This window comes from Thermobia domestica, chromosome 11 (genome assembly GCF_964235325.1).
Source record: "Thermobia domestica chromosome 11, izTheDome1.hap1.1, whole genome shotgun sequence".
NCBI lineage: Eukaryota > Metazoa > Arthropoda > Insecta > Zygentoma > Lepismatidae > Thermobia > Thermobia domestica.
The window spans coordinates 90195323-90213245 of record NC_137464.1 but is presented as its reverse complement, the minus strand read 5'-3'; the positions used below and the strand labels follow the sequence as shown (position 1 = coordinate 90213245).

Sequence of the window (17923 nt, the reverse complement as noted above, 5' to 3'; positions counted from 1 at the left end):
GGAATTCACTAAAATGACTGACCAGAAATGATATAAGTGGAGACTGCGTAACTGATGGCCATAACGGACGGCAATATGGAGATATCATTCTCTTCACCCCTCACCCTGGTCGAGATTTTCTAAGTTTATATTCTAGCAGCACAGTCAGCGGGAATTGGTAAAACCAGTTTACAGCCAACATTGGATTGGCTACTTTGCCGAGCATTTGCCAACATTGGCTCTACAGTGTAATTGGCTACTTTGCCGAGTATTTACCAACATACAAAAGAAATAAAATTGTGAAACTGTTGGATAAATGAAGGCAAAAAGTTAGCTAGCCAATATACAGTTGGAACTACATTGCAAATACAAATTTCCAACCACGCTTACCATTCGAGTACTTAGGGCCTACCAAGTGTACTTCTATGGCAGTAGATAATAGATATATATTTTAAAGTCATTTTCAAGTGTATCTTTCAAGAGATCTTGCTTTATTATTAGACTTGCATACTATGCTATGCATAAGTCTCGGAAATCTCATAGAACGACTATGTCCATCTGTCTATCGCCTCTAAGCTATCAGAGGAGAAACGGTAAGGGATGTCGAAAAGTGTAATCGATATCGATTTAACGTTCTAAGAATATGTTACATCTCCTTCCGTAATCTCTAATTCAAACCGGAAATGGTTCAAATTAGTCATTTTCAGTTTTAATGTTTTTCATCGTAGACCAAAAACAAGAATTGATAGCAACAAGCAGTTTTCTGCATTCAATTCAGTGTCTTAAGAGAACAAACATATTGTCATCATCCGCAATATTCTACCAAAATTGGAAGTGGTTGAAATTTACTACAACTTTCAATTTCAATACTTATTTTCATAGAGCAAAAACCGGTAAATGATATCGAGAAGCGTTTCCTACAATCGATTCAGTGTCCCAAGAATAAGTTCCATCTAATCCGCTAACCCATTATTCAAACCGGAGGTGGTAGTAGTCAACCATTTTCGGTTTCATAATTCACCGCTATAGAACAGAAAAGGTAATGGATAAAGAGAAGCATTTTGTTTTTCAATAGATTGACTGTCTTAAGAGAACATGCCATCACCAGACGCAAAACTTTACGAAAACCAAAAATAGCCTAAATTTACTAATACCTCCGGTTTCAATATTGATTTCCATGGAACAAAAACGGTAAGAGATATCAGGAGGCTTTTTTTTTTTTTTTTTTTGTAATTGATTCAGGGTCCCAAGAATATGTCCCACGTAGTCCATTAATCCTCTATTCAAATAGAAATAAACTATTTCCGGTTTTGAGATTGATCATCATTGAACAAAAACGGAAATAGATAGCGACAGACTGTGTTACGAGCAATAATCGATTCAGCGTCTTAAGAGTGCAAACTATCACAATTCACAACAGTCTACCAAAACCAGAAATGGTTGACATTTACTAGTACTTCCGGTTTCAATACGTATTTCTAAAGAGCAAAAAAGGTAAGGGAAATCAAAAATGATTTTTGATACATATTCAGTGTCCTAAGAACGAGCTTCGTCTCGATATTTATTTGTCTGTTGAACCGGAAGTGGTGAAAATCTACGATTTTTAGGTTACAACCTTGATCGCATAATGGATCAAATGAAAATAGAACGTGACAAACAGTTATTTATTTGGAATCAGTACGAAACATATATTTCATCTCTGTTTTTATTCTTCTTATTGCAACCGAAAGTGATAGATAGCAATTACAACTTCCGGTGTTTATATTATTCTCCATAGACCAAAAACCATAAGAGAGAGAGAATAATGTTTTTTTCTAATATGGATTCAGCGTTCGAAGAACAGATTCTATCTTTGGTCTTATGAATCTGTTGCAACTAGTAGTTATAGATGCACTACTTCAAATTTGAGTGTTGAATTAGATTAGTTGGGAAGTCTACGTTAGTTTCACGCTGCGAAATGAAACTAACTTGTTATTAGTTTGTAAAAGTCAAATTTTTTCGACTTCTAGGAGAATCGTCTGCACCGTGTCTGTCTAATGGTCATTTTAAATCTAATGCCTTTGCTTGACGTGAATATTATCACTCTTATTTTGCCCTCACAAGGATCATCTTCACCGCCACTCATCCTCATTTCTAAACAAAAGTGTGTGAGAAAGTGCAAAGTTTGCCTTTCAGCAAGAGTGAAAAAATGAAATGAAATATATTTCAGTTTTACATGACACGTTTACACCGGCTAGACTAAAGGAGACAATGATTATGAGAAATAAATGCAATGGTGGAATGAATAAAATGGGAGAAAACAAGAGAACCCCGAAAAAACCCACGAACACGGTGTTTGTCGCAGTTGGCGCGAGGTGGCATCAACGCAGGGACCGCCACACACTGAGGCACTGTGTCCGCAGATGAGCAAGAATGAGAGTGAGATAGTTGCGTGAAGGTGGAAACGAAGGATGAATGCTGGTTTAGCAGTGAGTGAGCGTTACGAAAAATGTCCATCACATACCTCCACTTTGTTTGCTATTAATAGAGAAGAGTTATGACCTTCTCTAAAGGCTACTAAATTTTTAGATATACTGAAGAGGTTGGGTTGACTTTAACTTCCTAATAATCAATTCTCTATATACCTAAACATTAATTTTTAGAGAAAAGGTGTACTTACCCAATTTTAGACTTATAAACAATGCAATGGGAAGTCTTAAAGAATGAGTGTCCGTCTGGCTGTTGACAGATATCAGAGAAAAATGATAAAAGATAACGAGAAGAGATTACGTTGGAATCGAATCGGCTTCCCAAGAACATGTTTCATGCCCTTCATTAGCCCACAATTCAAATCGGAAGTGGTAAAAATCAACCATTTCAAATTTCAACACTGATAACTATAGAACTAAAACGAAAAAAAAATAGCTAGAAGCTGTTTTCTGAATTCTATTCATCATCTGAAAAATACTACATCTTATCCTTATCCTTATATCTCTACTAAAATAGTGGTGTCATGAGGCAAGGGCAGGTAGGGAGAGGAATTTCCTCCTTCAGTTTCAGGTATACATATCTATTCATCAACTCTGTACCAATATACTAATAAAAACGTGAAATTATTGTCGGCATAGAGTTTTGCTCCCCACTCACTTCCCAAAGTAAAATCTGAATTGCTGCTACTGTACTGAAATGGGATGCAGTGGACCTGGTTTCAACACTGGTTGCTATACGAAAAAAAAAGGTAATAAATAGGAAAAAGTATTTTTTTCGTATGGATTTGGTACCTCAAGAACATTTTCTGTCTTCCATTTTATTTATCCATATGTTTCAAAACGTTCACCTTGCAACGCAGACCTTAACACTGGTAAAAGCTGAAAGTAACTTGGTGCTAAATTGAGGCTGTATGGAAAGAGGGACAGCCATTCCCAATCTAATCCTTCAATTTTGTGTCTTATTTGGGTGCTGAGTGGGGGTGGTCTTGTCGTCAAAAAGAAGAGACCACGTCGCTTATGTAGAATTGCGTTTCCCTGAAGAAGAGCTCAGGTTCGACCTAAACGACCTGGTCTCCTGTCAACTGCTGATGAAGAAGTGAAGCGGAATATGAAGAGAATGCTAAATAGCCAGAGCCCTGTTTTTTTTTTTTTTTTTTTTTTTTTTTTTTTTTTTTTTTTTTTTTTGCAAAAGGTGTGGACAAATTGGTACAACATCCAGACAAAAGCCTAAATCTCAATGAGGATTATGCGAAGAGATGAGAAAGGACCCACCTACACATGTATGTGTAGTTTATAAATCATCATCATAGGTATTCTGCCTTTATTAGCAGGTCACTTGCCGCAGCTGAGAAGCTTCCATGCTCCACGCTCCTCCGCTAACTTCTTCGTCTTCGCGTATGATCTTTCTGTTTTTATATCATCCATTAATTGTAGTCTCCTTCGCTCCCTCCCTCTCTTTCCCGCCACCATACCCTCTAGGACGTCCCTCATGATACAATCTCTTCTTAGGCAATGTCCCAACCGGTTTCTCTTCCTCTTCCTAATACTATCTAAAAGTGTTCTTTTCTCACCCACCATTTCTAGCACTCTCTCATTCGTTTTGCGCTCGACCCAACTAATTCTTTCCATTCTTCTCCACACCCACATTTCGAAGGCTTCCAGTCGATTTTCATCACCTTTACGTAATGTCCACCTTTCCGCCCCATACAGTGCAACACTCCACACGAAGCATTTTATGAGTCTTTTTCTCAACTCTTTATTCAAGGTCTCACAAAACAGACTTTTCTTCCCCCTAAAGGCTTCTTCAGCCATTCCTATCCTTGCTTTTATTTCGCGTTCGCACTTCATGTTATTACTAAGAATACTACCCAGATATCGAAAACTATTCACTTGTTCTATTTTCTCCCCTCCTACTTTTATATTTGACACAGACCCCTTCGTTCCAATCACCATGGCTTTTGTCTTTCTAACATTTATTTTCATTCCATATTCTTCAAAACCCTTTCTAATTTTTTCTAACATTTTTTTGGCTTTGTTTTCAGATTCTGCAACAAGCGCCATATCATCTGCAAATCTTATGCATCTAATCATTCTACCTCCTACCGAAATACCATCATCATCATGTAAACTCTTTTTCACTATCTCTTCTAGATAGACATTAAATAGTGTTGGTGAGAGGCAGCATCCTTGTCGAACTCCCCTTCCAATTGCACTCTCTTCCGTCAGTTCTTCCCCTATCCTAACACTTACTTGTTGGTTCATGTGTAAGTTTCTTATGAGTCTTCTATCTTTCCATTCCAACCCTATCTTCGTTAGAACTCCCAACAACAATTCCAAATTCACGAGGTCAAAAGCCTTTTCTAGATCAATAAATATAACATACACCTCTTTCCCTTTTTCTATAAATCTTTCACCCATCTCCCTTAATAATCCAATTGCATCTCTTGTGCCCTTGCCTCTTCTGAACCCGAACTGCTCCTCCTCAACTTCTTTATTTGTTCTTTCATATAACCTTCTGTTCAGTATTCGGAGCAGAATTTTAGCTGCATGAGATATGAGACTAATATTTCTATAATCCTCACATCTCTTTGGGTTCGATTTCTTAGCCATCGGTATCATGATCGTTTTCAGAAAGTCTTTTGGCCATTCTCCTGTTTCATATATTTCATTGCATAGTCGGAACAATTCTTTCTTTCCCTTGTCTCCTATATTTTTAATGAATTCGATTGGTATGTTATCTATTCCGGTTGCCTTTCCATTCCTAATGTATCTTAAATTTATAAATGTATCTTAAAAATAATTTTTTACAGCTTAGGGAAACTTATATATTGAACGACCCACGTACTAACACTTCCAATTCCCATGCTGATTTTTATGCTGCAAAACAATGAGGTCTAAGGCATAAACAAAGTTAACATTATTAGTAATTGATGTACAGTAGATAAGTCGTACATACCGTAGATTGAAAAACATAAGAGTGAAAATTGAAAATGTGTGTTATTTGTTATCCTAAGAAATAACCGTTTTATTTTTTTTATTTTGCTTTCGGAGTTGTTTGTTCTTGGTCTTCAATCTTCTGAATCAATATCAAAGCATTAGGATTTTATTACCTTTTCTATGTTTTACAAGCAACGGATATAAATATCCTTGTAAGCCCATCACACTCGTTTCCTAGACGACACAGGAAATTTCTTATTGGCCATTTTTGTCCATCAATCGCTATTCACTGTCCATTTCTTCCAGTTCCAGTTATTGCGTCACCTCTATCGTCGCGTTGTGTTTTTTCTTCTTTTCTCTTTCCTTTCTGTTTTTTCTTCTTTCTTCCCTATTTGCCCTTCTACGAGAAAAATCAGCGGCGCCTTTACCCCAAAGCAAGACTGTAATGGCCGTTTTATCGGCAGGTTGGGGGGGGGGAGTTCTCGTTCGTTCTTATAGCCTACTATCACTTTGAGTTCAATCTTTTTACCTTCTCCTCTTATGGCATTCTTTTTACTTTTTGCATCATTTTTATGACATCTTTTTTGTTATGTCGAGTCTACAGGCACACGCACACACAAAGCAAAAAAGAAAAAAAGGCGTAATATAGGAAATTGTTTCTTCATCACTCATCACTATGATGATATTGTGTCGTTTTTCTTTTCTTCGTGAAGAAGATTCATCGTTATTTCCAAGCAATGACCACTTAGAACCTAAAATGGTTGCGGCATGACACGTATAGATAAGGACTCTCTTAAATTTAAAAGACACAGAAAGAAAACAGATCAGTCTCTAATATAGTGTTTTGTCGACAGGATGCTTTACGTGAGTGCCACAAAGTTTCAGATAGAAAAAAAAGACCGGTGTTTAACTATATATAACCCTCCTCGTGTGTTTAATGGCTAGTGTGATGTGTACCCTTGTGTACGGGGTACCGGATTCAATAATCGGTAGAAGAACCTTGAAATTTTATTGTATTATTGTGGTTCGAATTCCAACTTAAACTGTAGATCCACCTCTTGAATAGCCTTAGTGCTGAAAAGAGATACTAAACATCAAATAACCTTACAGCTCCCTAATGGCTATGCGGTTAGCGTATTCGCCCTTAGCGTGGGAGTCCCAGGTTCGATTCCCGACTGGAGCTCATATGGTTCGCATTCCACGTTAATCAGTGTGTCCACATCTCATTTTATAGTCTCGTTGCTGAAAGGGACGCTAAACTCAACTCAAATCAAATCAACTTCAACTAACCTGAATAATTAATATATTAACCATTGTATCACCTACATAGTTTACCAAACATTGTTAAGGGTCATCAATTCTATGAGGCTCAGGTGGGCAGATCATGCCAGAATGGACGAAAGTAGTAATGTTTACCAAGTTTTAACTGGAGGCCCAATCAGAAAGAGGAAGACCTAGGAGCAGATGGGACGACAGTATTGAGTTGAGTCTCTCAGAAATAAGAACACAAAGTAGAAACTGGATCCAGTTGTTCATTGACAGAAATCAATGAAGAGATTTTGTGAACACGGCATTGAATCTCCGGGTTCCATAGGCCATAGAGTTAGTTACCTACGGAATATTTCAATCAGATATACAGATGACTACTGTAATAAGGCGCGTATGCTATAATTTTATCTTTTTCAACTGGCCTAGTGGTTAGAGCATGTGCTTTTAGTACTCTTGATCCCGCGTTCAATTTCTGATGGGTCGTAGCATTAAAATTTGAAACCATTTCGATGGTTCAGGTTTCACTTCAAACAACGTCTCACAATTGGTGCTAAAAGGAGTGCTCAATTTCAACATTCAACTATTCTATCTGAAAGTAACACGTTGAATCAGTGATAATGCTCATCTCTGCTTCAACGGTCATATGCGACTACTATTTTGGTATTCCACTTTGTCCTCTCACATAATCATTCCACTAATTTTTCCATAACCGATTTTTTCTGATTTCTCTTAATTTAGGAAAACAGTGTGCAGAGTAAATAAATAAATAAATATATTTCTTTTATATATTAACGAAGTAAATGAACTTTGAAAAATCCTTTAAGCTCCATCCACTGAAATGACCCCTCGCCATATTTCTGCAGAAATGACGTAAGTGGTGCAAGTAAATTTTATTTATCATACTTTTTCCCCTTGAGAGAGCGCAATGTCACTACATAATACAATTTCAGTGTTGCAGAAACTTTTCTGGAAGGAATTCAGCATACCGGGAATGAATACATAGTTGCAAAACGTTACTTTTTCACGATTACGCACATGCTTATGAGCCGATTAAAGGATACCTTTCTTCTATACTGAAAGCATCCGTGAGCAGCAAAAACAGAAGAATTCTTACAAATGCGAACTTAGCTATCATTAGGTCGTAACCAGTTCGTCATTTCAGATTTTGCTAGAGTATGAGTTCAAAGAATTTTACATTTTTTGTTTGTATATTAGTGTACAATTTATTACAACGTATATGTTTTTTTCTTAAATTCATGGGAGTAATTTCCTCTGCCCTTCTCAAATGATGCCCCTGGACCATATCAATCATTCTTTCGATGCAGATGATATCCACTGCGAATAACATATAGGAAACAAATTATTTTGAATTAATTGAGTTTACGAATCCTATCTTGTTATTTAATTCCATGACTTGATGTGTATTTAATATGAGAATAACTTGGCTATTTACTCAATGTTTTTTAGATCATTGGTATCACCAAAATTTTGGGAATACAGGTTGTCTCAAAAAGAACGACCTGATTTGAAAAGTCCGTAAAAACATACTACAAAATACTCACAAATACATTGCAAAATAGTCACAAAATCTTCAAATTTTAGCTATGCTATTACAAATTCTGTGTCTACCAGCGGCAGCACAAACAACATTCAGGCGATAACTAAATTTGTCATAATCTTTACAGTGCGCGGCCGACCTGGACTTTTACCTTTGCATCTTGTCTCTCCAAATTGGCGATACCAATGACAAATGTTTTTGGGTGCAGGCAAATCAATGTCAAAATGCCGACGAAAAACGTGCTGGACCGAAACACTGCCTCAGGCTTGTGCAGCACAACAGCACTCAAACTACAACACAAAACGCCTTGTGTTGAGCGGACGCCATCTTATTTCTGATTTACTGAAAACTGAGAAGACGCATTGACTAACATCTAATGGCGATTTTCTAAAATTCTAGGCCACGCCTATTCCAACAATACTCATTTTCTTGCCGAAACGTCCTATTGTTCCGTAATTATTACCGTCTAAAATCAGATCATTCTTTTTGAAACACGGTGTTTTTACGAATAAACCATTATAGATTTTAATCTGACTTGTTTTAAATTTTGAAGTAAACAATGTATATGATACACTATTGATGTAGCAAACCTCCTTCAATGTTGAATATGTGCTCTCTTGTTTTAGAATGTTACCCAGCTCTGTTTTCAAGGCCATATATTTTCGCATCTTATGTAAGCGAATTTCATTTCAATGTAAATTTCAATAGGAAAAAACAAAATTCTTATTTGATTCTTTTAATTCCATGTATAGATAATATATTTTTTGAGATAAATATCCCACGAACGGCACAAAAAATTCCCCCTTTTTTAAAATTTACGTTTTCCTTAGTTTGTAAATTGTGTTCTTTCTGTACATAGACAATAGTTTACGCATACATACATTTCCTTATACAAGAAGGAAAATGTCAAATACTATGGGTCAAAAATAGAATAAAATAATCAGGTTGCATACACATAACATTGAAATGAGGACTAATGTAACACGATTTTCTTGAAGCACTGAAAATAGTCTTTATAAACTAGGCTACATTTTATCTTAATTCCATGCTCCTAAGTTTGTCTTATAGTAGACATGAGCTAAGGAAAAATTTCTCTCTCTTAGATTCCCTCACTACTGCTTTCCTCCTCCAAATAATGCCAGGGGAGAAAAGAGACACAGGGAGGGATGGGTCATGTTTCATCTCATAGGGGGACTTACGTTAGAAGAGAAAAAATAGAATTTAGGGCTATCGACAGCGCTGTCTTGAAAATATTATTTATCCCCGGGAAAACAAGTGTGCTGAGACCCCTACGACAACAATTATTTCCCTCCAGCTAAAATTAACTTAGCTGGAGTTTCGTCTGTACCAGGAGATTTGCGTTTTTTTTTTTTTTTTTTTTTTTTTACTTCTTATAACAATTTCTATTTCCGTACGGTTAGAGTCTGGAATATACTGTTCTGCTGTGTGTATTTCCCTTTCTCCGCGAACATTAGTTTCTGGCTGAGTGCTAAGTAAATCGGCAAAGAAATATTTTCATCTATTCAAGGTGAAATCTGTATTAGTGATAATTGTTCCATCGGCTTTCTTTAATATATAATCACGAGGTTGATAGCATTTCTTAAATTATTTTTCTCTTTATTAGTGTTGTCATGAAGTTGTAATGACATAAGTTTTAATAGTAAGTAGAAGGTATAGAAAATCTATTTACAAGAGCCATCCATCCAATTCATAAATCGACAGACAGAAAGCCTATAAATAATAATAAAATAAAGTTTTGAATATTATCTTGGTTTTAATCTCAATCTCCTAGCGTAAATATACCAACATAATAAAGTGGAGCTAGAGATCGATTACATAAAGTGCCTTTGGAATCCTCCATGTACATTTCTCAATATTTTTGTATGTGCACTTTTACCTCAGTATACCCTTCTGTAACATAAGATTATTGAAGCATAAGATTTGAGCTTACAAAATGATGAAATTTTAATAAGAGAAGAAGTACTTACCAACGGGTCAGCTTTGAGCTTTCGAGCATGTGGAACGCTCCTCTTGGTTCTTGCATGTGGTAAAGCACGATGTACGAAATGAAATTCATTTTCCGAACTTAGGACCTATAGAAAAAAAGAAAAATGTAAATTATCAGTCTTTTACTTGAACAGTAATGAAAACGAAATAAAATTTAGTTTTTATTCAATGAAATTCATTTTTAAAAATACAACCGGTTATACTAACATAATATACTCAGTAATGCTTACAGAATTTCAGTAAAGAAGAGGTTTAACATTATGTCATTACTATAGTACGGAAAGTATAACATCGTTGGCTTCCGGCGAAAAGTTGTAATGACGTTTATGGGGAGTGGCCAGCTTGGTTACTCGTGGCTTGCTGAGCGCAGTAGACGGTTGGTACCGATTGGCTACCCTCTAACCACACCCCCAGTGACGAGCAGATTCAAGCGCGGGAAGCCAACGTCATACCTTCTGGACTGTAATGCTGCGTTATTTGTATTTTAATACAAAGATGGCAAATACTGGCAGATATATAAAGAAATTAAGTAATTTTTAAGTATAGTAATAATTGGGGAGTCCATAAACGCCTATTGCAATATTTTATATTTCATAAATAAATATTTTGATGATAACTAAGCAATAAATGGGAGCGAGAAATAGTACTGTAAGGTTGTCTGCCTTTATTTATTTATTTATTTACAAAAATAGCTTACACAAATCTAAACCCAGGAGCAAGTTAAAGGCTATAATTGCTGATATTGACAACTACTACTATAGATTAGATTGTTTTGCAGGTAGGAGGTAATTGCGAAGAAAAATTGTAAGTTCAATTTGTAACTTCTTTCATATTTTGAAATATGTTATCAAGTTGGATGCTTCGAACAAATTAACGAAATTATTTAACTCGTTCGTAATAACAAATACTTTCGCTGACAATAAAGCATCTCCAATATCAGTATATTAATTACAGATGACGCCATCGCCATATATACTAATTTTACAAGAAAATAATTATCTTTGTTACGTATTATATGAATATTTCTACTGTTATAAACGAATAATGTGTTATTCTACTATGTTGCTTGAAATTGAATACCAAGATTAATCAAATAAGCTTTTAACATTTAAATTCTACATTTCGCTATATTATTAGTTTGTTGCGTCACTGTATTTGTCGTATTACTACGACAAACGCAGAAGTTCATAATTTCGTATTTTTGGATCAAAACGTCCAATAAATTTCAGGCAAAACTTTTCTTGTAGGTCTTATATCTCGAGAACTACATATAGTGTAGCCAAACCAAAACTAACAATTTACTCGGTATGATGTGCTTATTCCGTAGAAAATATGAAAATTCGATTTAAGGACCGTTCAAACGTTTTGTGGCCCCTGATCCACAAAATTCAATATATTTCACACAATCAAACATTTTCTTGTACGCCCCATATTTTAAGAACTACATATAGTGTAGCCAAACCAAAACTAAAAAAATACTCAATTTATTTCCTCAAGTCCAATTAAATGTTCCTTACTTCATGAAAAGTAAATCTTTGTTATATAAAAAGGTCAATCAAAAATAGCGCAAAGTTCACTATTGCTCGTTAATGGTATGCACTATATTAATGAAATTTGTAGGTAACACCATTGGCCTTTTGAAAGTATCAGTCAATATATGATCCATTTGCTTCACTGCACTTAAGCCATCTTTGTTTCTACGATACGAATGTCTGTTCATAAAACTCTTGAGTTGGTCATTACACCATTTTTTAACACACGTAATGAACTCATCATCTTGAAAATGGAAAATGTTTCCCACGTATTTGAGCCCTCACGGCTAAACAGGTAGATGCCGGTAGGGCTGTGGTACCAGTGTTCATTCCAGTTAGGCAATCTTCTGAATTGTCCTTTGTCAAGAACTGTGGAACCCAGCAAGCACATTCTTTTTCTGCATCCCAATCGCTGAATTAGCCTTAACACATATCCTTTTGCCATACCTGTGGGCTTCATAATTTGTCTCGTGGTGATGCATTTGTCTTTTTGGATGAGTTCCCCAATTATTGATGCATTTTCATTGGTAATGACGTTCCACTTGACCATGGCTACTCAAATCCTCTGAAGACATCCTTTACACACTTTACTTCAATTCATTGTGTTGTCCCCATGGGCTGCAAACAGCTTACTGTAAATCAATTTTACTGAGTTATAGAGGAATCGGATTTATACAGAAATTTGATCAGTGCACATTAGTCTAATGGGGTGTAAAGTTCATAATCCATTTTACCTTATTTGCAACAACACAAAATATCAATTACGAATAGGTTAGGTGGTGAAGAACCAATTTTTCTACCTATTTAATTTCATTTCTTTAGTACTTTCCATTATTACCATGCTAAAGTAGGTTGTGCGTTACTTATTGAGCAACCACTGTATATAATTTTAATAGTCACATTTAGTTTAAGTACCTTAGTGTGGGGTGACATTGAACACTTTGGAGAAAGAAACTTGAATAATTTCTTAGAACAGCTGAATTTTCACATCAAACTTTTTCAGATTGTATGTTGTTCTTTTAACTACAAAACCCACCTACATTTGTTCATTTACATTAGCAACTTGAAATTAAAATAAACAATGATGTGTTCAAAGTCACCGCCAAGATGGGGTGACATTGAACGCTGGAATTTACATGATGGTAACTTGGTTTGTGCAAGATTTCCGTTCAAAGAGACCCCACAATGTGGAAGAGATTGAACAGCCCTTTATATAGATATTGATTTTGTCGTTGTAGGACATAAACTGACGGAGTTATGTAAAAAAAAAAAAAAAAAAAAAAGTAATACATTTCTTCAAATTTGACTCTGTATTTTGTCAGGAGTAAAAATGAAAGTTTAACTGATCATTTACACCTGTCTCATAAGTAGAACAACCCTCCAACTCATACTCTTTCATCTGGTGTAAAAAATACACTCTACTTCACTTCAAAGTTCTGCTATTGCCTTCCAAAGTTAAAAAGAGCAATTTTATCAACGTAGGATTTATTCAGAAGCCAAACGAGGCGTACCATGAATACTGTTCAAATCATTTATACAGTTAAGGAAATGAAGAAAATGGAATTACAATTAGATATTGACAACCAAAATATGACATCATAAGTTCCTGCACTGAATAATGTGTGTACTGTAACACCCAAAATAAAAGTTATGAACTTGTAAGTACAAAACAATAGCCTTCCATACAAAGTATTTTATCATACAGCAAACAGACAACCCTCAAGTGTGAACAATAGGAATCCGGAGTGTCTTAACAAATATTGCAACTCATGAAAGAAACACCGAATACTGTTCTATCCCGACGGTCATACTCAGGCTGTGGCAATAGTTTCTCAATATCGTAAACGTCAGTAAGACTATTCATGGCTTTGGATTAAGCTTTGGTCAGTGTCTCTTTCGTAAACGTCAATAGATGAAATAGCATCGTTCAATGGCCATACAAATCGAGAACTCTCCTCCTGATTTTGGCTGTCGTGAACACTTGAAATACTCAACAACACTTGTATGCAGGTCTTCAGCGAAGCCCTAGGGAGGATCAGTTCTGTCTTTAATTTTGTTAAGCACTCCATCACGGTTGAGTGGGTGGATACCAGCAGCTGTAAATCCAGCTTTCAGATTTTCTTTCACTTTTGGATTATTTCATTCCATATCTCTTTTAGCATCAATGGAAACTTTGCATGATCCAAACTTTCTACCTGCTAGGTTATCTTCCATTTCGCCAGGACCAAAGAAACAATAGTATTCAAAGTCTCCCCCACATATAGGGGAAATGCACTTTGCATGGCATTTTTTTTAACCTTAAAACTGTTTGACAATTACCACTTACATTCTGAATGTGGACACAACTACCTATTATTAGCAACGAAACGCAGGTTTCCAGCTTATTATATCTTTAATTTCACGTATTTTCTTTACCAAATTTCATATTTATTTGCTTAGCCGTAATGCATTCACATACAGAGAACTGACATTTTTCTTAATTGTATTAAACACAAAATGCACCAGTAATTTTTATATTCTTGTAACAGGTTAATCTGTGTCAAATACTGAACCTCAAAAATCTCCTCCGTTTTTGTTCAAAGTCACCCCATCGGTCAATGTCACAACTCTCTACGGTAACGTTATAATTTATGTTTAATGCAAATTTGTTTTGGAAAACCAAGAGATATTTAAGTACACTTGAAAAAGAAATCAGTCAAATAACATTGCTAGAATTTCAGTTCATTTCAAATAAAGAAGTAAACTAATTCCTTATGTAAGTAAATTAATGAGCTAAAAAAAATAAAGTAAGAAGTCAACACCGTTAAGTAAACTTCATTGTAATACAATAACTCTTATATAATTACATTATGACAGAACTTCGGAGGCAATGAAAGCATTGAACACTCAAGGCCAATGGGTAGATTACCCATTAGATAATTAACTAATTCAATCTCACGCTGTTAATGGATTTTTGAAATGTATTCGAACTTACGTACTCATATTGAAGATAACGGGTAAGTGATATGTTGAACATTAGCAAACAATTTCTTTTCACCTTCTATTTTTGTTCATTGTCGTTATGTTTAGAAAGGTACCAAATGCAAAATGAATAACGTACGTAATTACTTCCTCCTCTTTGACACATATAGAATTAAGCAAATAATAGTGTATTATGTTTGTATAATGCTTATTCTATACACAATTTACATTATATACTATGTGGTGTTATATGGTTTCATAGAGCTAGAACTGAGATTAGTTAGGCTTTCCCTATCTAAATGTATAATAATTTCCCTTTCAAACCAGATTTCCATATAATGTTTACGTAAAATAATAGCAAAATGATACCTATCGCTTTCTCACTGAAAATCTGAATATATGAAATAAAATATTCATTGAAATTGACGGTAGTAACACCAATCAACTTCCTCTGTTTCTTAATGAAACCGAAGCTTCATTGTCACAAAAACAAAACTTTCCCTATCTTATGCCAAACCAATTCAAACAAAATTATCACCAACATCTCTTAAGGGGCGTAAGGTGATCCAGTGATAGAATGAACACCTCTTATACGACTGGATCATTCTTCGATCCCTATCTATGTAAGTTGGTGATGTACAACATCGTGTTCGTAGGTTTTCTTAGGGTTCTCCAGTTTCCGCCTACCTTCTCATTCCACCAAATCTTTTATATGCATTCCCTTTCATAATTAATTCGTTAGTTTTGCATAACTATGGGATTTTGATGGAATTGAGGAATTTGATGCATCCTTTTTTGCATCAAACGCATTTGTGGCTTTTGCTATGCTTGTTTAGCCTCCTGGTAACATTTCAATTCAATATCGGAATAAAATGCCACATATTACATTGTTTTATGTAAGAAAGAAAACACACTTAAATTGTCAACATCGTTTTTCTCAACTGCATGTTTCACACTTACGCCCTTATTGCATCAAACTCCTCAATTAAATATTACGTTTCACATCTCGTAAGATCCAACTCCTAATTTCATTTCGATTTACATAACAATACCTTTCCCAGCCACTTTCCAAGCATCACTTTATGGATCCCGTCCGTTTTCTTGTTAAAGAAATTTTCCCGCCCATGTAGAACGTCATTAATTATCTATATGATATTCCATGACGAGTTTATTTTGCATAAGATAAGACCAAATGAAAATGAGACTACGGTTATGTCTAAAGGATAGTTTACTGCAGAATGGCTTAAGTACTGTTAATGTGAAGCAGCATGGTATCTATAGATAATTGCCATTTAAAGTTGACACATTGATCCCAACGAGTTGTAATGGAGGGGGTATCTTCAGTTTGGTAACTCCTAGGTTGCTGATGTACCCAGTTCTACAGATGACTTTTCAGTGACTTTTGAAAAAGGGTCGAAGTTATTGGGATCACAAAGTGAGAAATCGGGACTGTACAAAAGATGTTTGAGGACTTCCATTCGAAATGTATTTAGTAGGTCGACTATCTTCTTGTCCACATGTTCGCTGATTCGAAGGAATCCATAATGTACTTTAAGCACGTTAAACAACTTTCAACTGAAGAAACAGCAGTTGATACCATTCGCTACAGGTGCAAACTTGGAATCACACCGCGCTATATATCGACAAACATATTTTCCCACTTTGATTAAATACAAACTCCACCACTGTAAAATTTTCCTTTTCACTTCGGTAACCCTTATAGAATTCAGCGATAGGAAGCTCTATCTACTGACTAGTTATGCATGTAATTACCAGTTCGATTCTCGGTAGGGAAATCAATGAAATTTAAACTCATCACGGTGGTTCGAATTTTCCTTTTAAACTGTAGATCCACGTCTTATATAGCCTAGACAGTCTAATCCTTAGTAAATTAACAAGAAAATTTATTGACAAGTTTGTTCCTTCCTTTTTTGAATCATCCAGATTTTATTTTCGAAAAACATCCACTCAACTACCAGCAAATATCGCCTATTAAAATGTAAAATGGTGTACTGTACAAACACATGCAAACTCCCCTCCAAACACACAAATCCCATTCCACCCTCTCCATAAAGAGAGCTAGCAAGAGAGAGGGAGAGAGAGAAAGAGGAAAAATATTTAATAAGATACTCCATAGTGTTTGTTATGCTTTTATCAGACTTGAAGATACGGCAAATTGGCTACTGAATTTTGGTATAATATATTGAGTCTTCTTCAATGAAGGTAAGTCAATTTTAGATTAACAAATGAAAGCTAATTAATTTTTTGGTGAGTAGGCGGAGGAAATTTTCCGAAACAAGATGTTAACAATTCTTCTTCCAAAACAAAAGATCTCATCTCCTCTTTGTCTTTGTACTTTCAAAATATTTTGATAAATTGCATAAAATTGCATTTACTAACTTGTTTTACCCCAATAACCGTGCTCGGGATTCAAACCCACAAAAGAATCAAGGATTGTTTACAATAACTTAAAATTATTATCATACAATCAAATGTGTGTCTGTGTCTGTGTGTAAATTGTGTCGGGTTGAATTCTCAAATCCCCTTTCAGTGCACATTTGTTCAATATGTCCGTATAAATATATAATTATTACAACGATCAGGAATATCGTAATAAATATTTAAGTAGTTTTATCACAAACTAAAAAAAAGATTCTGATCTAAAATATAATTATAGAACTGAAGAAAAGGATAATGACAAGATATGTATGGAGTAAAGCATGGATTTTAGGAGATAGAAAATGAAGAATACAAGAATGGTGCGGTGCTATAGAAGAACGTTAAATAGTAGTGGGATCAAAGGTATCTAGGTAAATGTAGTGTATTGAAAGTTAATTTGAAAAGAAAATATATGATTATAGGACACATTATGAGACAATGAGGGATCATACTTTGTGTGGTATGAAGGAAACGCCACGAATTTATAGCAATAAGCATAATGCATGTACACACACACACGTTTTATGTAAACGTTATGGTAACGTAAACAAGTGAATTTTGCTTCACGTTATGAGACAATAGTAGACTATCAAACTACTGCAATCCAATATCAAAATCAAAAGTGACAGATTTATCATCTCAGATTTCAATTGAAAGAAATGAGGGCTAATGGCGAAGAGGGCTGGACATAATGTTGGAAGTTGAAGTATATTTCCTACTTTCCGGTTTCAACAAAAGGACGATAGCAAAGGCGAAATTTATGATTTTAACTG

The 17923-nt window shown here is 35.2% G+C and overlaps 1 protein-coding gene across 1 annotated transcript in view; it reads right to left on the bottom strand.

Annotated features, from left to right (window-relative positions):
- amon (prohormone processing protease amontillado) overlaps positions 1 to 17923 on the bottom strand; it is an 851181-nt gene that overhangs the window by 590785 nt on the left and 242473 nt on the right. The window contains exon 2 of the mRNA XM_081730809.1: positions 10200 to 10304. Coding sequence (XP_081586935.1) covers positions 10200 to 10304 — 105 coding nt within the window. The remainder of the gene's footprint in view (positions 1 to 10199; positions 10305 to 17923) is intronic.